Here is a 24,179-nt window from a genome sequence, read left to right as displayed (position 1 = left end):
AACTCATGGTTATTTCAGAAACAGAGATAAATAAAAATAAAAAGTCAGTGTAGGAGGAAAAAACGCACTGCAAATTACAGGGGGGTAAAGTGTTTAAAGAGCTACACTCTACATTGATATAAAAAAAATAGACCTTACATTTTAGTTTTCTTGTTGCTAAAACAAATACCATGCAATGGGTTGGCTTAAACACTGGGAATTTGTTGGCTCACAGTTTTGATGCTAGAATCAGTCCAAATCAAGGCATCATTAAGGTGATGCTTTCTTCCTGAGGACTGGCATTCTGGGGCTGGCTGTCCGTGATCTTTGGTCCTTGGCTCCTCTGTCACCTGGTAATGCACATGGTGGCCTCTCCTGGCCTCTTGCTTCTCTTCTGGCTTCCGTTGACTTTCAGCTTCTGACTGCTCCCTCTGTGTCTTCCTTTCCCTGTGACCTTCCCTATAAGGCCTTTAGCAATAGGATTATGACCCATCCTGGGCCACACCTTATCTGAAGTCACCTCATCAAGAGGTTCTATTTATAAGAGCTCACACCCACAGGAATGGATTAAGTTTAAGAACATGTTTTTATGCAGTACACTCAGCTTCAGATCACCACACTCCGCCCTCCAGACCCCAAAAAAACATATTCTTTCTGCATGCAAAGTACATCCATTCCATCACAATATCCCAAAAGCCTTCAGTCATTTCAGTAACAATGCTAAGTGCAAAGTCTCGTCAAAATTGATTATGGGCATGGTCTGTCCTGGAGCACAATTCCCCTCTGTCTGTGAACCAGTGAAATCTAGTAAACAAGTTATCTGCTTCCAATATACAATAGAGGGACAGGCATAGGATAGACATTCCCATTCCTAAAGGGAGAGATTAGAAGAAAAATAGGGATCATGGGTCCTAAACAATTCTGAAACCCAGAAGGGTGAACTCTATTAGTTTTCTAGGTCTGAGAGTCATCTACGGATTGCTGTTTTGTCCTCGGGTCTGATGGAATGGCAGCCCCACCCCTTCCAAGTGCTCGCACAGTGGGCATGCTCTCCCCAAACACTGGAGTGAAGGCTCCACCCTTCCCAAGCATTGGGATGGTGGCTAGTCTCTCCACAAATGCTGGGTCACAGCCCCCACCCTCTGTGAGCAACACTATGGTGGCCAGGCTCTTCACAAACACTGGAGCACAGGCCCCGCCATCTCTGAGTATTGGGGTGGCAGCACTCTCCCTGAATAATAGGGAACAAGTTCCACCCCCTCCAAGTACTGGGACAGATAGCCTGCCCCCTCCAAATGTAAGTGTGAACCTGCCCTTTCCACGCATATGGGTGGGCCCACTCTCTTGGCCTGTGGAGATCTCTTTGGTCCAGACCTTGGCTTCCATGGTTCTGCCCTTGAAGTCATTCTTTCTTCAGTCTGTCCCTTCCAATCCAGGTTGGCAGTGGTTCTGCTCACACAGATTTCACAAAAATCTTCTCGACCTTGCCTGCAGTTCACAGGTACCCAAGCCATCAGACAATAGTACCTTCCACAGATCCTTCCTGCAAAACTGAATTTCCAGTCCTGACTGCTACTAAAATTGCTGACTAGATCCATGTTCAGTTAAATCCTCACATGGAGCCTTATTGTCCAGGGACTCACTTTCCAGAAGCTCCCTGGTAGAGCCACTTGTGGCCTTAGTCTCAGAGCACACTCTCTGGATAGGTTCAAAATTTTCCAAACCATCAATTTCTGGTTTCTTTGTGCTTAAGAGTTCAGTTTTCAGCTTATCCCTTTCCTCTTGCATTTTACTATAAGCTGCAAGGAGAAACCTGGCTGCAGTTCCCACATTTAGCTTGGAAATGTCCTCAGCTAAATATCCAACTTCATAGCTTTCAAGTTCTGCCTTCCATCTGACATCAAAACTCAACTTCATCAAGTTGTCTGCCACTTTAAGACAAAGATCGCCTTTTCTCCAGTTTCCAGTAAAACATTAATCATTTCCTTCTAAGGCCACATCAGAAGTACCTTTCACAAACATATTTCTACCAACAATCTCTTCAAAGCAATCTAGGCTTTTTCTGTCAATTACCACACAGTTCTTCCAGTCTCTACTCATTACCGAATTCCAAAGCTGTTTCCACAATTTTTGGTATTTGCAATAGGAGCATCCCACTCCTGGTACCAAAACTGTTTTAGCTTCCTCATTGCTAAAGCAAATACCACACAATAGGTAGGTTTAAACAATGGGAATTTGTTGGCTCACAGTTTTCAGGCTAGGGGAAGTCCAAAATCAAGGCATCATAAAGGCAAAGCTTTTTTCCCAAAGACTGGTGTTCTGGGGCTGGCTGTCAGTGATCCTTAGTCCTTGACTCCTCTGTCACATGGTAAAGCACATGGTGACCTCTCCTGGCTTCTCTCTTCTCTTCCAAATTCCATTGACTTTCAGCTTCTGGCTGCTTTCTCTGTGTCTTTCTCTCCCTGTGGCCTTCCCTATAAGGCCTTCAGCAATAGGATTAAGACCCATCTTGGGCCACACCTTAAATGAAGTAGCCTCATCAAAAGGTCCTATTTACAAGAGTTCACACCCACATGAATGGATTAAGTTTAAGAACATGTTTTTCTGGGATACATAGCTCTAAACCACCATACATTAGAATGTAACAACTATTTTTTTCAGCAAATATTTTTTCTTTCTTTCCATTTTTAGTTCTTTTTTGGCAATGTGGGCATATGACCAGTGGGCAGTTGGAATTGCAATATGTCCTCATCTTGAAACCAGATGCTTAGTAGACACATGATCTCTCCTTTAGACCAACACTTTTTTTTTCTAGAAGAATATAAAGTAACGATAGATACAAAACCATGGACAATGGAAGCCCAGCAAATGTCTTTTGGCATACAGATAGTAACAACTGACTTGGTTTTTGGAAATTGCTCTCTGTTTTATATTTCCTACAGAGTAGAATAGATGGAGATTTATTAAAACAAATAAGTCTCTGAGACTTAAGGTATTTTCACTGATGGAACACTTTTCTTGCTTTCTAACCGTCTGATAGACAGCTGTGTTTTCCCAACTACTCATAATAAAATTTGCCTGGGCTGCACTGTATTATTTTCAGAGCTTGAAGATACAAACATCAAATGAGGCTAAGAATGAGTACTTTGTTGCAGATGATCTTAAACTATGCTACAATTTTTTTTTTTTCTGGGTTGACAAACACATATTCTTTTGCAGGCTTTCAGTAAGCTAGTTTCAGTTTTAAAACAACTTCATTGATTGAGATACCGATCTACTTTTTACCTAGTATGATTTGTTAGTGCAAACCGAATGGGTGCTTTTAGTGGCCCTTCCCAATATAAACTTAAAAATCATTAAAGAGAATCCTACCCATGTGTATCTTTCTGGTTGAAGACGGTGACTTTTATTTGTGGATTTTATTGTCTCCCTTGCCTCTTTTGTTCATTCTGGAAAGTTCTCTGAAATCTTAGGTGATATGGAACCAAGAAAAGGGACCACTTCCCAGAGCAATTCACAGGAATTATACTATACCTTGGGGAAGCAAGCAATTGGGCAACTGTTCAGTGGCCAAGTTAGCTCTCCTCTGGCAGTCACTTAGTCCATATTCCCCCATGAAATGAACTCTTCCTTTCCCCATCACTAACGTCATGGTATTTTATATTTGTGTCATCTATCTACTATTGTATAACAGACAACCTGAAACCTAGTAGATTAAAACAACTGTGTTTTGATCATGGTTCTTTGGGTTGGGAATTTGGGCAGGGCTCAGCAAGAATGGCTCATCTCTCTTCCACATGGTAATGACTGAGGTGACTGACTTGGGCTAGAGGATCCAAGATGGCTTCACTCACATGTCTGACACCTCAGTGGGGGGCAGCTGTACCAGCTGGGACTTGTCTGGGTGCCTCTCCCTCTCTCTCTCTGTCTCTCTGTCTCTCTCTCTCTCCCCCCCCCTTCCTCTCCCTCCCTCCCTCTCTCCCTATCTCTCTCTCCTGTCCTTCATAATTTCTCATTCTCTGGGGCCTTTCTTTCCACATGATCTCTTCAGTCAGGTAGTTGAACTTCTTTATATAGCAGCTGGCTTCCAAGAGAACAAAAGCAAAAGGTGCCAGGCTCTTTAATGGCCTAGGCTTGGAACTGGCAAAGGGTCAATTCCATTGCTTTCTATTAGTCAAGGCACATGACAATGCTGGCCCAGATTCAAAGGGAGGGGAAATAGATTCCACCTCTTGATAGGAGGAGTGGCATGTGCATAAGGGGATAGGAAAAATTATGGGTGGCCATCTTTGCAAGCAAGTCGCTGCAGTATTCATTGAAGAAATTTGTACTTCAGCATAATTACTCAAATATGCCTTGGAAGATGCCATACAAGATGCTATATAAGAAGTGTTCTGGTTTGCTAATGCTGCTGTTATGCAAAATACCAGAAATGGGTTGGCTTTTATAAAGGGGGTTTATTCGGTTACAAATTTACAGTTCTAAGGCCATAAAAGTGTCCAAATTAAGCCATCAACAAGAAGATACCTGCACTGAAGAATGGCCGATGGTGTCTGGAAAACCTCTGTTAGCTGGGAGATCTATGTGGCTGGCATCTGCCCCGGAGTTCTGGTTTCAAAATGGCTTTCTACAAAATGTCTCTGGGCTCGTCTCTCTTAGCTTCTCTGGAGCAAACTCTGGTCTAGCATCTCCAAAGCATCGTCATTTCCAAATGTCCTTCTGTCCACATCTCCAAGCATCGCGAAGCGTCAGCCAAGCTTCTGGGTCTCCTGGCTTAGCATATCCCAGGGCAGTTTTGTCTCTCTGCTCTCTGTGTGAGCTCCCTTTAAGGGACTCCGGTAAACTCATCAAAACCTATCCTGAATGGGCAAGGTCAAATTTCCATGGAAACATTCAATCAAGAGGTCACACCCTAATCAGAAAGATTAGTCTCTGCCCCCACAAGACAGCATTAAAAAATATGGCTTTTGGGGGGACATAATATATCCAAACCAGCACAAGGAGTGATTTTAAAGAATGTTTGTGATGGCTTATATATCAGTTTTTATGCTATGAACAAGAGGAAAACTATAATGCCCTAAACAAGAAATCCTTTCTCATGAAAATTTGCACTTAAGCAATCCAGGTCAGTGTTATAGACCCAAGCTCCTCACTGTTTGTTCTGCCACACTCAACTTGAATCTTTCATCATGCAGTCCAAGATGGCCAGTCTAGCTATCTACCACATCCACATTCAAGCCGAGATGTAGGAGGGAAGAAGAGGGGGAGGGCACAATGTTTTGTTTTTGTTTTTTAAGAGCACAGCCTGGAAATTGCACATATCACTTTTTCTCAAAATTCATTGGTGGTGGAACCCATTACATGAACACATCTAGCTTCAAGGGAAGCTGGGAAATGTAGTCTTTATTCTGGAAGGCCAATGGTCCAATGGGGATCAGATAGCTGGTGAATTGTTGTTAGTCTTTGCCCCGTCATCGGCTGTGTATCGATTGAGAGGAGGTTGGTGTGAAAGAAGACCAAGGGATAAAAGAGAAGAGAGAAGCAGCAGTTACAGAGCCAGTTTGAATGGTGTTTTGGGAACCAGAGAGGAGAGGGGAATTAAATGGGACTATAACTATTGACCAGATGGAGGGCTGTTTGCCTGAGGTGTCTGAGGAACTATGACAACACTTTTTTTAATATTCATTTTATTGAGATATATTCACATACCATGCAGTCATACAAAACAAATCGTACATTCGATTGTTCACAGTACCATTACATAGTTGTGCCTTCATCACCAAAATCAATCCCTGACACCTTCATTACCACACACACAAAAATAACAAAAATAATAATTAAAATGAAAAAGAGCAATTAAAGTAAAAAAGAACACTGGGTGCCTTTGTTTGTTTGTTTGTTTCCTTCCCCTATTTTTCTATTCATCCATCCGTAAACTAGACAAAGGGGAGTGTGGTCCTTATGGCTTTCCCAATCCCATTGTCACCCCTCATAAGCTATGTTTTTGTACAATTGTCTTCAAGATTCATGGGTTCTGGGTTGTAGTTTGATAGTTTCAGGTATCTACCGCCAGCTACCCCAATTCATTAGAACCTAAAAAGGACAACCCTTTACTTGGGATAAGTATATCCATCATCTTACCTTGGAGTGAGGCAGAGAGAAAGGACCCCACACCAGGTCAGGCAGTCTCAGACACAAGTTATTGTCATGTTGCGAAGGACATATTAGTCATATCTCTGGCAGCCATCTTCAAACACAGAGCTCTATTGGAAAGTGCAATTCAAGAAAACATTGTAAGATGCAGTTAATTTCTAGCCCTAGTTAAAAGTTGTTTATTTTTTTTCAAAATTGCATGTTGGCCAGGATTTTATCCTTTTGAACCTCTTCCATATATCAACCACTTACCTGATTAGATGTGTTAAGGATTCCCAAGTAAATATTTTAGCTTCTCCGATAAATTGTAGTTGATACAATTCAATGTATTTGTTCCCTATATTTTATATGCAGAGAAGAAACTAGAGCACAGAGAAGAAAGACTGTCAGATGTCTCCCAGTAAATTTGGGAGAGAGCAGAGGCCAGGATTTTCACTGAGGGTTTCAGGGTTTCTTCTACACAATGATGGGCTCTGTGGGTTCTCTGACTAACAAGGAGTAGTAATTATGTTTCTATAGCAACTTCATTCATTTCATTCATGGACATTTATGATAACTTATAAAAAGCAGTAAGGGCTCTGACTATGTAATAATAAGCTTGGGTTTCTGGAGCATCTGTTGAAAGGCAGGCCAGATGTTCTCTTCAGCTGAGAGAGGGCATGGTGCTTGAGGACGTAATACAATTGAGTTCTATTGTTGCTCTTCAAAGATTTATGGGAAAGCTGTGGCAGGCATCCACACAAGAATGTGTGTGCAAAGATTGGAGGAAAACACTAGATCAGCAGCAAGCGGACACATAGAGACATTTGGCTTATTAAAATAATTTTAAGATATGTAATCATGTCTTAAAATCCCAGACTATGTAGAAATTCCGAAAGTGAGGAAATGCTTTCCAGTCTGTAAGTGGGGATGATAACAATACTTTGTCTACAGGGGGTTTGTGAGGATTAAATGAGATAATGCAGGGAAACTAATGAATATTAGCTATTGTTGTTAGCAATTTATTTCTTCTTATTTATGGTTTGAGAGAGCATTGCTTCTGAAATGTAGGCCAGCTTGACATAAGCTGGCTTTGGAAGACACTGAGACTTTTCATCCAGCTCATCTACTTTGGGGGTGTGTTTGCTCTTGATGTCAGTATCTCTAGTTGGTACAGTTAAAAAAAAAAACCCAGTGTATCATCCAGATGTTTATTTTACATGACACAGAGAATGAGTGTATCCTTCACTCTGACAGTGCTGCTCCAAGAAAACATGGTAATGCAGTCTAATTTTACATTGAAATTTAGATCCTTTCCTCTGCCTCTCCCCTTCTGCTTTGCATTTTTAAAAAATAAATTTTCCATAATGTAATTACCAGCTATATTTGACCAGCAGAGGGCAGGCCTTTCTCTTTCCGAAGTACCCAAAGCTGCAGCATGCTCATCTGAATTATAAAAGTATGTCTTCTATCACTTATCACAGTAAAAACAAAACAAAACAAAACAAAACAAAACCTGGATTATTTCTGAAAGCTTAGCAATTGAAAATAGACATCTAGAATGCATTAAGAGCATCTCCCATTTCATTTATATACTTTATTTCATTACATCTAAGAAGCATATTTTTTACATTTTAATATCCCTTGAAATTGGATACATCTCACAATTGAGAGTGACTTAGATTCAATAAAATATGCTAGTTGTTCAATTTAGGATAAGTGTATCAAGGCTGTAAATTCATACTCCATTGAAACATGACATGGACTGAAAATGAATTTGGATAGCTGAAGGCAGAATCATTTAACATATTCATAATTTCTTATCCTAAATAAAATGAAAAATCATTGACAAGACTTTGGAGAAAGTATTTGAAGCCTTTACTTGGTGCATTTAGTCTTTCAAAAGCGTTTGTGATTCAGGATCAAAAGATACTTAATTTTCATTCAAGTTGGAGTAGCATTTAAATAATTATCAGGTGATATGTAAAGTAATGCAAAGCTGAATGCCATTAATATGCTATGCACTCTTTAAATGCATTCTCTGTATCTGTTCAGAATCATCAAGTACAATTTGCAAAAGCTCCAACTCCCACTTCTTGTGATTTCACTTCAGCTCTAAGATGAAATCCAACCCAGTGTAGAATTGACATCTCATTATGGCTTCCTTGGCAGCAAGAAGACAGAACTTCTATTACCAGGTGTAGAAACTACTTGGGGAAATTTGGGAGTTCTTTGGAGGGCCAGAACCAAGGTAAAACTGCTGTCCCAGAACACAAAACCATAGGTGTAGTCTAGTGGCAGTTGGAGGGGAGAGTGGACCCAGATAGATCATTGTGTGTTTTAAGATATTGAAGAAGATGTTGGGAATATAAGGACATAGATGGAGGGGAGATAGCTTGTTCCAGTGGTAAGTGCTCTGACTTGGGTTATAATTCACACTGTCATTCGCTACATGTATGGTCTTGCATAAGTCATTTAAGCTCTCTGGAGCCTCAAGTCTCCATATCCGTAAAATGAGAGTTGGGTGACTCTCTTAAATTTCCATAGCATTCACTTCTACCTCCCCTGGGGCAGTCCCATTTTCTGCCTCATGTTATATTTCACGGGTATGGACATCATCCCCATGCAGTAGATGGAAAACTCTTAGAAAAGCAGAGCACACAGTACTCTCTTGCCTTTGTGCTGCCCCCCCACCTCCAACCCCAGCAGCTGGAACGATGCTTTGGACAAGGTAGGTACTCACTAAAGATTTGTTGAATTGAATTGTATAAAATTCTGTGATCCTGCCTTTAAAGAAGGAGGGGCTCACTAAGGCTGAATGACTTCTAGCTTCAGCTGAGTAACTGCCATGTTGCCAAATCAGTAGGCAGAGTTTGGAAGAGTGGGGAGGAGGGAGCTCTAGCTAATAAATTGCCCCACAGGACACCTAGCAAGGTCAGTTAATTGCAGGGTTAGCTCTGCACACGAGTATTCAAACAATGTTCAAAACTCAGCAGTGGAGCAAGGGCGAGATGAAGGGAGGGCAAAGAATTGCAGAGGGGTGAACAAACTGTTAAAAAATGGGGAGCACCTAGAGCTTTGGATGTGCCACACATTAGGTGTTCAACCCCAAGTTGACAGTGGTATTTATTGATGATGGTGAGAATGTTGGTGTTATATTTGCAGATCTGGAACCTCCTAGAATTAAGTGCCCAAGTGTGAAGGAACGCATTGCCGAACCGAATAAACTGACAGTCCGGGTGTCCTGGGAGACCCCCGAGGGGAGAGACACAGCAGACGGCATTCTGACTGAGTAAGTGAAACTTGGCGGCTGGAATGATGTTGCCTCATTTAGGTGAGACATTTACTACCAGGAGTGGGGTAATGTATCTAAGCTGATCTGTTTGTGCTTTCAGATGTAGCACCCCCAGTGAACGGCAAAATGGCAAACTCAGAGTACAGCCTAGTTCAAGTCTCTCACCTGGATTCCCGACTGGTTCCACCCTTGCCCCCTTGGTCTAGTCTCAATGGTATAGCACGGGCGATGATTTGAATTATATGTCAGATCCCATCACTGTGCTGCTCAAGACTCTCCAGTAGTTTCCCATCTCACTTAAAATAAAAGCCTGTATCTTTAAAGTTACTTATAAGACCCAGTGTAAATTGCCTCTCACCATTATCTATCTCCCCTCTTCTCCTGCTCCTCTCTTTTCACTCATTCTGTTCTAGCCACAATGGATTCTTGCTCATCCTCAGAGATAACTGAGTTGCTCCTACTGCGGTTTTTTTTGCCTGTTGTTGCTTATTCCTGGAGTACTCTTCTCCTAGATATCTGAGTGGCTCCCTCTTCTTTTATAGGTCTTTTTTTGAATGTTGTCTTCTTCACATGGCCACCCCTGACCCCTTCTTTAAAGTTGCAATCTGCGCACCCTTTTAGCAATTCCTAGTCCTTATGCATGCTTTATTTTTCTTCACAGTTCTTCTCACCATCTGCCATGCTATATATTTTACTTATTTATTTGTTTATTGCCCGTGACTACCGCAATATGTTCACTGCCATATCCCAAGTGCCTAGAAACTGTGCCTGGCACACAGTTGGCATTAAATAAACATTTGTTGAAGAAAAGTCGGGAAGGGAGAAGGGATGGTGGGAAGAAGGAAAGGGAAGCCGACTGGTTAATTCAGGGAAGGAAACACCCCCATTGTCTGCCTAGGGGGCTCCTCCTCATGTCCCAGGCCTTTCTAAGATGTCACCTCTGCTGGGCTGCCCCCCTGTGCTCTGTGAGCGTGGTTTAGTGCAGAACTTTTCCACCCCTTGTTTGTTGCACTGCACTTACTTCCTTCAAAACTTTTGCTTTTTAATTTATTTTTAAAAATTGTGACCACCTCAGGTGCTTACAGAAGTTTACAGGCAAAAAGATGGTGTCCTCTGCCTTCCTGCCTACCCCAATGTCACTCTCTAGGACAAACAGCATTTGTAGTTTGACGTGCATCCAATGTGCTTTTGAAAACCAGTGGCTCCCTTTGCTGAAGTTCAGCTGCAAGTTGTTCTAATCTAGCATCTGGGCCTGCACTCCTGCAGCTGTTTGGTTGGCCTCCGTGTTCCCTGGAGGCAAAACCTCGTGTCAGCACTTTTATACCAATGCTTTAAGGTTTGTGTCCCCATCAAACCTCCCTATGAGTTCCCATCTGTGGTCAAAAGGATCCTCCCAGTTACCCCCTACAGTAGGGGTAGACCTAGAATTTTCGTACAGTGGTGAAAGACCTAGAATTCTGGCAACCCAGGGTGTGCAAGAGAAAACAGGTTTGTACAATTATTAGCAATTATAGAACATCTTCTGCTAAGAGGAGGTTAAGTCTCACCCTTTGTGGGACATGTTGTTCCTACATCCTTATAATCTCCCCCGGTGCATCATCCAACTTGGACAATATTATTAGTAATATTTCCCCTTCTGACTCCTCGAAGATAAAATTTGAGCATTAAAAAATATGTTTTTATATATATATTTTTAATTCACTGTTACATACACATGTTCCAAATCCCTAAGGAGAAACCTTGGTGGTTGGGATTAAAAATAAGTCACAGTTGACATAATCAGGGATTGGGTTTTTAAAAAAATCTTTGAATCCTTGGCCCAGCCCCTAGCACATAGTAGGGTCTTAATAGATTTTGGCAACTGTGGTTGCTATTGTGCTGTTGGCAGAAAATATCAGGCCCGACATCCTTTGTCAGCAGATGGCTCCATTTGTTTAAAACCTTAGCAAGGACATTTCCCTTGGCATTTTCATAGGTAACCTGTGTGTTATGGCTAGAAGTGTGACATTTGTAAAGAGCACCTTAGAGCCCCCTACCCCTCCATTCAGAGCAGCTATCTGCTTCCAGAGTTCTGCAGCCAGAACCAGCACAGGCTTGGAGCAGGGTGCTGGGGGCTGCTGGCTCCAGTGGAATGAGGAATTCAGGGAAGGCTGTCTTGTCCCCTTGCCTGCTCTCCCTTGGGCTCCTTGCTTCCCTGGTTTCCCCTGTCCCATGCCTTGCCCCAGCTACCACTATCTGTATTCTAAAAGGGAAGGTTCTAGAGAATCTCTTAAATGTCATGCTGTGTGCCAAGTGCTTCCTATGGGTTCCCGTATTTACTCCTTATGAGTGTTATCTGCATGTCACAGGTGTACTAAGGTCTTGGAGAGGTTAGCAGCCACTAATACTTGAAATATTATCTCTCTCAATTTTATGTACATTTAAATTGTGCCTCCTGAGGACCTTAATGCATCTAAGGCCCTAAGTGACACATCTTGAATGGGTGTGGGATTTCTGGCAGTTTTCCAGGACCCCTCACTTTGTAGCCTAAACAGCTACTCTGTTTGCCTAGCTGTAAGGCTGCCCTAAGTGGTGGCAAAGATAATTTCGCATGTCTATTATTGGCAAATATGCTCATCTTTCCTAAGAATTGTGGCAAGAAAGGAAATTTTTTTAATCGAAAAACAAACATAAGCTGGCATTTGATCATGCTGTACCTATTGGTGCCTGGATCAGACAGCTGAGAAGAAAGATGCTGGGGTCCCATAGCTGTGTGATGTTGGGAAAGTTCCTTAACCTTCCAGTGCCTTAGTTTCCTCATCTGTGAAATGGAGATAAAAATACCTACCTCATAGGATTGTTGTAAGGATTAAACTAATATATATAAAATGCCTAGAACCATGCCCGGTATATGTAAGGTTTTAAGTGCAAACTCTTGCTGCTGCTGCTACTACTACTACTACTACTACAATTTGGATAACTAAGAAATCACAGAGAACTTGACTTATGCTCAGGAAAGGTCTCCACTGGCCCAGACAGAAAAAGCAGAGAAAGTTCTAGCACTCCCAACAGGCTCAAATTGCCAATGACTGCTTAGACTATCCTCTCAGATGATTTTCCTATAGAAAATCCCTTTACCCTTACAACAGTGAACCAATTCAGGTCCTTCCGAAAGAAGGGTGGGATTAGAGGAAGACCAGGACCCCAGGTTCCCAGTCTCCTCCAACTCCTGTTCTACTCTCCAAAGTCACCCAGATGTGTCCAAAGTCACCCAGATGTGTGTGGGCTTCTTGGTGCTCAGCAGTGTTGTGTTCTGTGCTCTGAGGCTCAGCTGCAAAGCTGGCAGTCCTACTGGTGGTGGTACATTCGTTGGCTCATTCATTCAGAAATCATTTTCCTTATAAAATCAGTAAATGAATTGCCTCCAAAGACTTCTCTTGTTTCCTTGAACTGGGGAAAAACATCAAAACTTCCCAATACTTGGGGCCTTCCATTTTCTGGTCTCAAACTGCTCTTCCAAAACAGAATAGAGCTCAGGAAATTGTTAAGTCTTCAAGAAATCTGTGTTTCTGCCAATGTGACCTGATGGCTGCCCCTCAGTATCTGCGTGTCTTGTGTAGAGGGGGTGTCCACCAGTTGCTTATTAGGCCCATTATGGTCATCTTTGGTGTTTCTTTTTCTTTTCAGTGTTATTCTAAAAGGCCTCCCCCCAGGCTCAAATTTTCCAGAAGGAGACCACAAGATCCAGTACACAGTCTACGACAGAGCTGAGAACAAGGGCACTTGCAAATTTCGGGTTAAAGTAAGAGGTAAGATTACCGCTAATTGCTTTTCCCCTCTTTACGAGAACAAAGGGAAGCAGGACTTCAAGCAGGAACCCTCTGTGAGTGCCCAGTGCTGTAGTGATACTTGCCAGCTTTAGATTTGCCTCTGATGAGGCTGGGAGAAATGTTCTATCTTAATGCCTGGATTTTACAATACAAACCGGGATTGGATTATTTCAGGAATCTCAGACAGCAGTAAGCCAGTCCCACAGGAGCCCACAGCTGGCAATCTGGGCAGAATATTTTTGGATAACTTTTCCATCCCTGGGATTGGGATGACCAGATAAAGCCTGCAACACCTTCTGTTACCAGGGTGGTTAAGAGCCTCCTGGCTTGGTTCACCAGGACACCTGTTTATGCCTTATGGGTTGGACAGCTGATTACAAACCATCTTTACTCTTTTTCTGGGCTCAATCTCACCTATAACACAAGGACACCAGTTAATCTCAGCTGTCTCATTGGTATGAACAGTGACCATTTCAAGTACTCACTCAGTGACCAAATAGCCATCTCTGCCCCCTTGCTCATTTAACAGCCCCCCACCTCCCCTGGTGACTCTGTAGAAGGGCACTCAGCCCTGAGACTTCTCTGGGCTTGTGTCTCTACAGTCAGGCGCTGTGGCAAACTCAACGTCCCGGAGTACGGTTACATGAAATGTTCCAGCGACGGCGACAATTATGGGGCCACCTGTGAGTTCTCCTGCATTGGTGGCTATGAGCTCCAGGGTAGCCCTGCCCGAGTGTGTCAGTCTAACCTGGCTTGGTCTGGCACAGAGCCTACCTGTGCAGGTATGTGTGCAGCTCTCTCTGCAGCCAGCAGCAGAACCCAAAGCCCCCTTGGTTCTGGATTCCTGGCCTGGGGAGGGAGGGTTTCGCTCCACGTATGTTGAAAAGGTTCATTGCCCATCCCTCTTCATCTGAGTGGGTGAAAACAGTCCCTGGATTCTTGCTGTGGCTCAGCTTGTCATCCCTCTGACTTTGCCTTTGCCTGTTCTTTGATTTCCCTTTCATGTCCTGTAAGGAAAAAGCGGGAGGTGGGAACTCAGGGTCAGCCTGCATCTTGTTTATGAAGCTGGTACACTGCCACATACAGGCCATATAATGCCTGCCTGGCAGCACCAGCTTAAAAGTCACATAGACTTTGGGCATTCGGAATCTTCCCTTTTATGTAAAAGGAAAAAAATAATACCTTACCTACCACTTGAGTTGTTGCTGTAAGGATGAAATGAGGTTATCTGTTGAACAGTGGAGTAGAGCCATGCCTGGCACAGGGTAAGCCCACAATGCATAGATGTTCTTGTTACTGGCGAACAGAAATTGGGCTCAGTAGTGATAACAGTGTGAAATTTGGACTGGCTGGAAAATTCTGGACATATCTCTTACTTACATTCCTTTCTTTTTTCCCCACTTCCCGGCACTTTCTCATCTCTCTACTTTCTCTTTAACCCCAGCAATTTATTAGGTAGAAGATATATATATACACCATCATCTGAATCTCTAAGGTTCTTCAATGTCATGCATTAAAGAAGAAAGAACATACCCACTCCAGACTGTCCATCTAAGGGCTTGATGCCCACCCTGCTGGCATTGAGGCCTGGGGAGGGGGACAACAAGCAATTAGGTCTCCATGATCCAGTATGGTTGCCATTTACCACCGGTGGCTGTTGAACATTTGAAATGAGACTAGTCTGAATTGAGATGTGTAAGTTGTAAAATGCACACCAGATTTCAAAATCTTAGTGCAAGGAAAGACTATAAAGCATCACATCAATAATTTTTATGTTGATTACATTGAAATGATAATATTTTGAACATATTGTGTTAAACAAAACATGGTTAAAGTTAATTTCATCTATTTCTTGGTTCTTTTTTAATATGGCTACCAGAAAATTTTAAATCACAACAGTGATTCACATTATGTTTCTATTAAACAGCATTGTCCTGAACTCTGAGGCCCTGGGGGAGGGGAGGGGACAGGCACGCTGTGTTGTTCACTGTGGCATCCCAGTGCCTGGCACAGGCTTTGACATGTAGCAGCCACTCAGCGTGTGTTGGCTCAATGAGTGAATGTGGAAATGAACAAAAAAGTCAAGGCAAATGTATGAACACCAAGACTCTAAACCATACATGGAATTCTCTAATTCTTCTCATATTACATTTTCCCCAGTGCCAGGCCTGTGGGCTTACCTGTCCATTGAACTCCCTTCATTGACCTTGATCAGCCAGTCAGCTGAGATTGGTTGTCACTTATTTGCTTCAATGGGCAGACCTGTTAGAAAACTGCCTTGACCCATGTCCACCATGGCAGAATTGTTTGCCCTGTGGCCCTCTGTGTCCTGTGTTACTCTGTCCCCTCTACACCAAATAGGCAGACTTTGAAAATTCTCAGCCATCCCATAGCCAGCCCTTTCCATTGACTATTCTTTCACCCTTCTGCCTCCCTGAACCCCTTCCCCCAGCAGATGCTGTTGGTGCCTGGCCCAGATGCCTTTGGCACTCCCATCTATATTTAGATGTATGGCAATTACCTGGATCTTTCTGTTTGAAGGCTTTTTTTATGGCCATGAAAGCATTGTCAGCCCATGCACAGGGCCAGCTGGAAGGAACAGAGAGTCAGTGCCCAGAAACAGTCCTTGACTAATGACGGAGTGGTTGGTATATAAATACTCCAGCTCCCTCCTTCCTCCAGTGGGATAATTCTGACTTGTGTTGCATGTAGTTTCCCAGAGTTCCTGAATGGGATTGAGCTTCAGGTGCCCACAGCAATAACTTGCTTGATATCACACTCTGTATTGCCTTCCCCTAAAGATGTCCACATCATGTGCCCAGAACCTGTGAATATGTTGCCTTATGTGGTGAACAGCACTTTGCAGATGTGATTAAGAGTACAGACATTGTGATGGGGAGATTATCCGGATCTGGGATTATCTGGATGGGACCAGTGTAATCACAGGAGTCTTTATAAGGGAAAGAGGAAGGCAGACTGGTCAGAGCAAGAGAAGGAGATGTGATGCAGATGCAGAGTCAGTGAAGCAGAGGTCAGAGAGGAGAGAGATTTGAAGATGCTACATTGCTGGCTTTGAAGATGGAGGAAGGGGCTACAAGCCAAGGAATGCTGGCAGCCTCTAGAAGCTGGAAAAGGGAAGGACATAGAAGGAACACAGCCCTGAAGCCACCTTGATTTTAGCCCAGTAAAACCCATTTTGGAATTCTGACCACCAGAGGTATAAGATAATAAATTTGCTTCATTTTAAGTCTCTAAGTTTGTGATCACTTGTTACGGCAACAATGGAAAAATAATACTCTTCCCCACTCCCTTACCCATGTTTCCAGAGACCACCTCCCAAATAAACTATTCACACTCATTGCTTTGTCTCAGGGTCTACTTACATGCATGGTTCAGTGTGTCATCACAGGCTATGTTGAGCCAGGACAAGCAGAGGATTTCTGACCCATGTGGCCATATCTCATTACAGCCATGAATGTCAACGTGGGTGTCAGAACAGCAGCTGCACTTCTGGATCAGTTTTATGAGAAAAGGAGACTTCTCATTGTGTCCACACCCACAGCCCGAAACCTCCTCTATCGACTGCAGCTGGGACTGCTGCAGGTGAGTCCTTGGGGCAGGGGCAGGGCCCAGCCATTTCATGAAAAGCAAAGGCCAGATTCAGTGTGTCATCCATTTACTGAGAGTTTTAGCAATGGGCACTTTAGAGCTACCACCTAAAAAAAAAAAGAAATATTTAATTTCTGGTTCTGGGACCTAATCTGATTAACATTGACTTCCCAGAGATAACCCAATCGTTTTCCAACTAACAAGGTTTGTCTGTCTGCACTAATAGGCTTAAGTGATGCACTGTCCAGGCCCTGCCAAGGAACAGTTGTGTTTGTTGAACCTCCACAATGTGCCTGGGCTGTAGGTAGTCAATCAGTCCTCAGCCCAAAAGGCTGGCCCAAGGGATGAGGGTGTCTGGGAACTCTCAGGCCCCAGATCCTATCCAAAAGAGATTGTCCTCCCAGAGGTCTCCAGAGAGTGGCAGCATCTTTTAAAACAGTGGTTCTCAAAGTGTCCGTGGACCCGTAGCATCAACATCACCGGGGAGCTTGTTAGAAATGCAAATTCTCAGGCTCCACCGTTACTCAGGTAGATTCTGACATACTAAATCAGAAGCTACATTTTAACAGAATCCCCAGGTAATTCCTCAGCACATTGAAATTTGAGGAGCTCTTTTCTAGGAAATGTGCCCTTCTCAGTTGTATGAATTCTGTAGCTACAAAAGAAGACAACCAGCATCTTGTGAAAACAAAACCAAACTAGAAACTGAGAGGGTCGTACCTAGAACTTGCTTGTTTTGGTCCTGAAGCTGGTTTGCAGTAAGAGTGGCTCACCTGATTTAATGCTAGTGAGGCAGGATGTACACGGTGCCACAGATATAATGCTGCACATGGTTTTTGAGGAATATTGCATTCATTTGTTCCAGTGAATAGAATTAAGTATTTAGAACAATCTTGATTTAATCAAAGGCTACAATTTTACTTCTCATCTCAGCATTAATCCAATGAATAATGCTAAGTCTTTCTTTGCTCCTCCCACGTACTTGAAGGGCCTGCCCATGAACTCTGAAGAGCTGTATAAAAATCTTTTGGGCTGCCTTGATAGGAACCAAGATCATTACATGTTTGCCCCCAATCTCTGCCACCTGGCCTCCATCCTTGCATCCCCTTGTCTCTGCTAAGGGCCTGCTATTCAGCAACACAAGGCCACACACCCCTCTATCCTGGGGGAAATTGGCCATATTATAAAATATATGTCTCCAACCTCTTCCTCTTCCATACAAAAGCCAATAACCCAACAACTCGCTTTTCCTCTAGGTTAGCAAACTACAGCCCATGGGCCAAATTTGGCCTGCTGCTTGTTTTTGAAAGTAAAGTTTTATTGGAACACAGCCATGCTCATTTGTTTTTGTATGGTCTATGGCTGCTTTCCTGCTACAGTGGCTGAGTTGAGTAGTTAGTACAGAGCTGTTCAACCCCACAAAAAAAGTATTTCCTATTGGCCCTTTACAGAAAAAGTTTGCTAACCTCTTCTTTACTGTCCTCCATTCCTTCAGGTACTTGCAAAATTACTAATCAACTAATTGGAGAAAATATTTGGTATCGAGGTGTTCACATGTGACTTATCCATGCCCACCCCCCACCCACCCCTCCACATACACCAAATATTTACGTTTGCATTTTAACCAGAGCCTTCAAGGAAGGGTTTGATTAACTTAGGCATTTCAGTCAGAATAATAGAAAAGTATCTCTCTCCTTATTCTAACTTTTCTACCAATTCCATCACCCTATACAGAGTTGTTCCAGTGGAATTGTGGTAGATTTGATGTTCTAATAGTTCAGGAGTTTAAAATGTCTTACCCTATTTAGCCAGATTGGTCTTCTGTTACTTTTTTGTTTCCTCATTGCCACTGCCACCCCTCATGAGACCTCATGGCACGTGAATGTCTGGGCCTTAAGGCTCTTTCCAAGGGCTAGCTCAGAGGGCTGGAGCCATTTATCCTTGTGTCCCATGGGTTTGGGCCTGGGGGGCATAGGGCAGGGGGATGTGGATGGTGGAAACAAGGGCCGAGAAGGGGCAGCTGGAACTATTTTTCTCTTCTTGCAAAGACAAATTTAGAGTCTTCTGGGAGTGGTCTTGGAGATTTTTAAAGGAAATGTGGCACATATGAGGTCTTGCCCCATCTGGAAACACATAGATTGCTACTTTGCTTAGGTTTTAAAAAATCCCCTTTCCAAGCTATTGCTGAATGACTCCTCTAGGAATTTAGTTGGGTTTTATAGCCACACTAGGTTAACCCCAATTTGTCAAGATTTTTTGACAGTTTGGAGCAAACCAATAAATTTCTAAAAAAATTTTTGTCCATTTTTCATTTGACACAGAAATCTCTTTAGCCATGCTCACGCCTGCTCTGTTCGTTTTTTCAGCAAGCACAGTGCAGCCTGGATCTTCGGCACATCACCGTGGTGGAGCTGGTGGGCGTGTTCCCGACCCTCATCGGGAGGATCGGAGCAAAGATTATGCCCCCGGCCCTAGCTCTGCAGCTCAGGTAGGGGGAACGCCCGTCCTTGAAGTTTATCCTCTATGAATTCACTTCTTTCTGATCAGACTCCCTGATATTTTTTTTCCTATTCAGTATTGACTCCAGGCACCTACCTTGGTAGATGGATTGTTCTACTTCCCTTTGAATTGCACTCTAGAATTTAGCACAGAGGGAAAGGGAAGATTTAGACTAAAAATGGGAAGCAGGAAAGGAGAGGCTAGGCCTGCTTATAATTGTGCCTAAGTGTCTCCTCCTGAGTACCTCTTTGTTGCTCAGATGTGGCCCTCTCTCTCTAGCTAAGCCAACTTGGCAGGTGAACTCACTGCCCTCCCCACTACGTGGGACCTGACTCCCAGGGGTGTAAATCTCCCTGGCAACGCAGGATATGACTCCCAGGGATAAGCCTGGACCCAGAATTGTGGGATTGAGAAAATCTTCTTACCAAAAGGGGAAAGAGAAATGAAACAAAATAAAGTCTCAGTGGCTGAGAGATTTCAAATGGAGTCAAGAGGTCACTCTGGAGGGCATTCTTATGTGCTATATAGATATCCCGTTTTTAGTTTTTAGTGTATTGGAATAGCTAGAAGGAAATACCTGAAGCTGTTGAACTGCAACCCTTTAGCCTTGATTCTTGAAGACGATTGTATAACAGTATAGCTTACGAGGGGTGACCATGTGATTGGGAAAGCCAGGGGAATACACTCGCCTTTGTCCAGTGTATGGATGGATGAGTAGAAAAACGGGAGCAAAAAAGGGGGGGGGGAGCAGGAAAGAAGAGAAGGAAAAGCAGAATGCTGGGATAATCAAATTCTCTTCTCAGGTTAGAATTGTTTTCAAATAGCACTGAGGCCATGGTTAAACTATTGAAGGAAGTCAGCAGAAAGGAAAGAATAGGTGCCTAGTGTTGCAAGGCAGCCACTCTGCCTTCTTTCTTGCCCTCATTTCTTTTAGATCTGGACATAATTAGTTAACTCATGTGCCTTAGAGAAATTTTCTGGCAATCTCAAGAATGAATGGGACCAAGAAAACAAATTTCTGCACTCACATGTATTAGTCAGGGTTCTTTAGGGAAACCAAACCGACAGGAGATATCTGTAAATATTATGAGCTTTTAATTAAAATTGTCTCATGTGGCTTGGGATGCACAAGTCCAAATTCCTTAGGGCAGGCAGCAAGCTGGGAATGCCAATGAAGGTTTTCGACAAATTCCCCAGGAGATGCTGGCTGGCTGAAGTGGAGGTGGAAATTCTCTCTTCTGACTACCGAAATCCCTTTAAAGCCTTCAACTGATTGGACAAGACTTCTCTCATTGTTGACGGCACTCTCCTCAGTTGATTGTAGATGGAATCAGCCATAGATGCAAACAACTTACTGATGATTTAAGTCCATGAAATACCCTCATAGTAACAATCAGTCCACTGCTTGCTTGACTAAACAACTGGACACCATCACCTGGGCCAGGTTGACACATGAACTTAACCAGCACACCGTGTTATTTTTTGAGTCTACAGAGTTCCCTGGAAGATTCTCCAGAAAAAAACTCTTCCTAAACCCAGTGACAGACATTTGTGTAATTCCAACACAACGCCAGCAGAACCACCCATTCCATAGTCCATGGGGTATCCAGTCTTCCATCCCCCAAATTTCTGTGGTCTCTTGGTCACGGTAGGATGCATTCCAATGGCTGCTGCTAGCCTCCTGATGTGACAAAATCCCTATGACTGTTTCCCCACTTTATATTCTGTGCCAATAAAAGCCCGGGCTCAGAGCAGACTGTGGCATCATGGTTGCGGCGGGTGGATGGGCGGTTTCCATCCTAGCCTCATAAGCACTATAAAATCATATGCTCCAGTTCCTCATTGGTCACCCTTCCTCACAGGCTCCAGCCACCACAACATTGCTTGGCCGTTTTCTCTGTCCAGGTCTGTTTACCTCCCTACTCCTCTGTTTCCTGGAATCATCCTCCTCCCTCACGACTTACCCCTAGAAACTCAATACTCAATACCCCTCCTCTTAAAGATGCAGAACAGGTTAGCTCTCCATTCCCAACTTACTTCCTGGCCTATTTTCAAATGTTCAGAGACTCCTTAATGCACTTGGGGAAATCATCTATTCCTGGGCATGGCAAGAAACCTGGCAGAGGCATTGTAATGTCATCTTTCTTTAATTTCCAGTCACTAGAAGTGGATTAGCAATTTAGATTTCCACTGAGGTAAAATAGAAATTATTTCTGTTTTCCCTGACACTCCCCCTTAAAAGGCAGAAGAAAGTGGGTTTAATGTAACGACTATTTTTTTCACCATGATCCATTTGTATGAACATGTTTCACATAAACCATTTTTAATGGCATATGTATATTGTACCACAAAATATTATTTTCCACAGATGGCAGTGTATATTCTGCCTCACTCATAATCTCAAGATATCCAAACTGAGAAACGAAATCTGGAGAAGAGACTGAGTGGGCTAATTTTCTCATTGACCGCAGCTTATCTGTTTGTTTCCTTTCTCTGGCTTTTCTCATCTAAACATTTTTGTATTGATATTAAAAAAAAAAAAACATAGTTTATGCAACTTAAATTTGAGAGTGGCATCGTAGAAAGAACATGACACTTAAAACCACTTCAAATCCTTTTTTTTGGAACAATTTGCGTGTACAAATTATAATCCACCAAGAGTTCAGGAACTACAAGTCAGAATACCCAGGGTGTAGACCAAGCTCTACTCCCTCAAACTGTGCACTGAGTAGACCAGAACCACAACATGTAGAAAGTTATTTCAATTGGTTTCATCTTGTCCAGAGTTTCTCAACCTTGGCACTATTGACATTTGTGGATGGATGATTCTTTGGTTTGTGGGGAGCTGTCCTGTGCACTGGAAGATGTTTAATAGCAACCCTGGCCTCTACCCACTAAATGTTCTACCCACTAAATGTCATTAGTCCTCCACCCAAGTTGTGGCAACCGAAAATGCCTCCAGATATTTCCGGCTGCCCCCTGGGGGACAAAATCGCCTCTGTTGAGAGTGAATCCGAGTGCTTATGGGGTTGCAGCGTTATGAACCTAGTCTGCAAACTTGCGTTGACTCCAATCTAAGCAAAAAATTTTGTCTCATGTGCCTTTGTAGCAATTGTTGGCTGAGAGCACCATTGCAAGCTCAGTAATTCCTGACCATAATCTAAAGCAGTGCTTCTCAACCTTTGATGTGCAGACCAACTACCCAGGGATCTTGCTAAAAATGAAGATTCTAATTCAGTAGGTTTGGGATGGGGCATGAGATTCTCCATTTCTAGCAAGCTCACATGCAGTGGTGCTGCAGGTTCAAAGATGAAACTTTGAGTAGCAAGGGTCTAAAGACTGATTCAGTCGTTCATGCATTGAGCCTTGCTCTGCACACAGTGTCACTCTAGGGCTATGGTTGGTGCACCAGAACCCTCAGGAGTGGGGGTTTGACACAGCTTTCTTTTTTCTTTGTCTGCCCTAGGCTGTTGCTGCGAATCCCACTCTATTCCTTCAGCATGGTGCTAGTGGATAAGCATGGCATGGACAAGGAGCGCTACGTCTCCCTGGTGACGCCTGTGGCCCTCTTCAACCTGATTGACACTTTCCCCTTGAGAAAAGAGGAGATGGTCCTGCAAGCCGAAATGGGCCAGACCTGTAACAACTGATGTGATAGTTTCTCTCTTGGCAATTTCTCGTCTCTCTTCATAATGCTATGCACACAGGGAAGGCCTTAAAAATATCCTTGATGTACAGATTTTTATTTGTAATTTTTAAAGTCTATTTTATTATGAGCTTTCTTTGCCCTTAAAAATTAGCATGATGCTTTTTTAGTTTGAAGTGTTTCAAAATTATATGAATATGCTATTTACTCTTTCTAACTCTCTTTACTCTACCAAGGCTGGTTAATTTTGTAGAGAAACTAGAGACCACAGCCATACACATATTTTCAACATGTTATTCAGTGTAATACACAGCTCTCTTATATTTTGTTGTTTATATAAAACTTTTATTAATAAAATATTTTGGAGCAAATTTATTAAAACTCACCTTGTTTTTCAAGCACTGGCCATATTTGCTTAGCGCTGGCCAACGGTTATAGGGATTGTGATTCTCAGTGATGTTTTAGGAATGGAAAAATGAATTACTCTCCCAGACAAACCTTGAAAATTTCCCTTCATTTTCAGAATATCAGTTTGGCTCACAGTCTATTCTGGAACAAACAAAATACTAAATTAATGATGGAAAGTCCAAATTCCAACAGGTTTTAAACTGGAAGCAGATTGACACTTTTTTTTTTCTTTTTTGAAGATTGGGTGCAGCAATTATCATCCTGTGAATAGTTTTATACTCACTCTATTTACCAAAAAAAGAAAAAATGATTTTTTTTTCAGAAAGCACACTAGAAGCCATTCTTTGACTTCTGTCTCTTTCAGATATATCAGATAAACACCAGTGGCCTGGTTGGAAGAGAAATGCTAGCTAGTGACTAGTTTGGAAGCCATGAAGAGTTTGAAAGATTGTTTGACACAATTGAATAAGTATCTGTCAGCTTGTATGAAAGCTCTCTTGTCTATGACAAGCCAGCATGTCTTTAGCCCCATAGCCTGAAAGGTCCAAGCCTTGAAAATGAGCTGACATTTAAGGAACTGCCTGGATTTCTTCAGACCAATCTTCTTGATGAAACTGGAATATTACAGGCACTCAACATGACACACAGACTATTTGAAGATGAATGCACTGTGGCATTTTAAAAAATAAATGCCCTACACCAAACTTTGGGACCATTTCTAAAGGTTAATTAACAGGCTTTCTCTAGAGAACTGGTTTCTCACTGCAATTTTTCAGGACATTTCCATGAGCCTCTTGGGCCC

The 24,179-nt window shown here is 42.8% G+C and overlaps 1 protein-coding gene across 3 annotated transcripts in view; it reads left to right on the top strand.

Annotated features, from left to right (window-relative positions):
* SRPX (sushi repeat containing protein X-linked) overlaps positions 1–23,306 on the top strand; it is a 91,003-nt gene extending 67,697 nt beyond the window's left edge. For all 3 annotated transcript variants that reach the window (XM_037822210.1, XM_037822211.1, XM_037822209.1), the window contains 6 exons: positions 9,277–9,403; positions 13,073–13,194; positions 13,818–13,997; positions 16,685–16,818; positions 19,191–19,312; positions 22,790–23,306. In XM_037822210.1, coding sequence (XP_037678138.1) covers positions 9,277–9,403; positions 13,073–13,194; positions 13,818–13,997; positions 16,685–16,818; positions 19,191–19,312; positions 22,790–22,973 — 869 coding nt within the window. In that variant the 3' untranslated portion in view covers positions 22,974–23,306. The remainder of the gene's footprint in view (positions 1–9,276; positions 9,404–13,072; positions 13,195–13,817; positions 13,998–16,684; positions 16,819–19,190; positions 19,313–22,789) is intronic.
* The last annotated feature ends 873 nt before the right edge of the window (positions 23,307–24,179 follow it).

The sequence above is a fragment of the Choloepus didactylus genome, chromosome X (assembly GCF_015220235.1).
Source record: "Choloepus didactylus isolate mChoDid1 chromosome X, mChoDid1.pri, whole genome shotgun sequence".
NCBI classification, from domain to species: Eukaryota; Metazoa; Chordata; class Mammalia; order Pilosa; family Megalonychidae; genus Choloepus; species Choloepus didactylus.
This window is presented reverse-complemented; position numbering and strand designations above follow the sequence as displayed.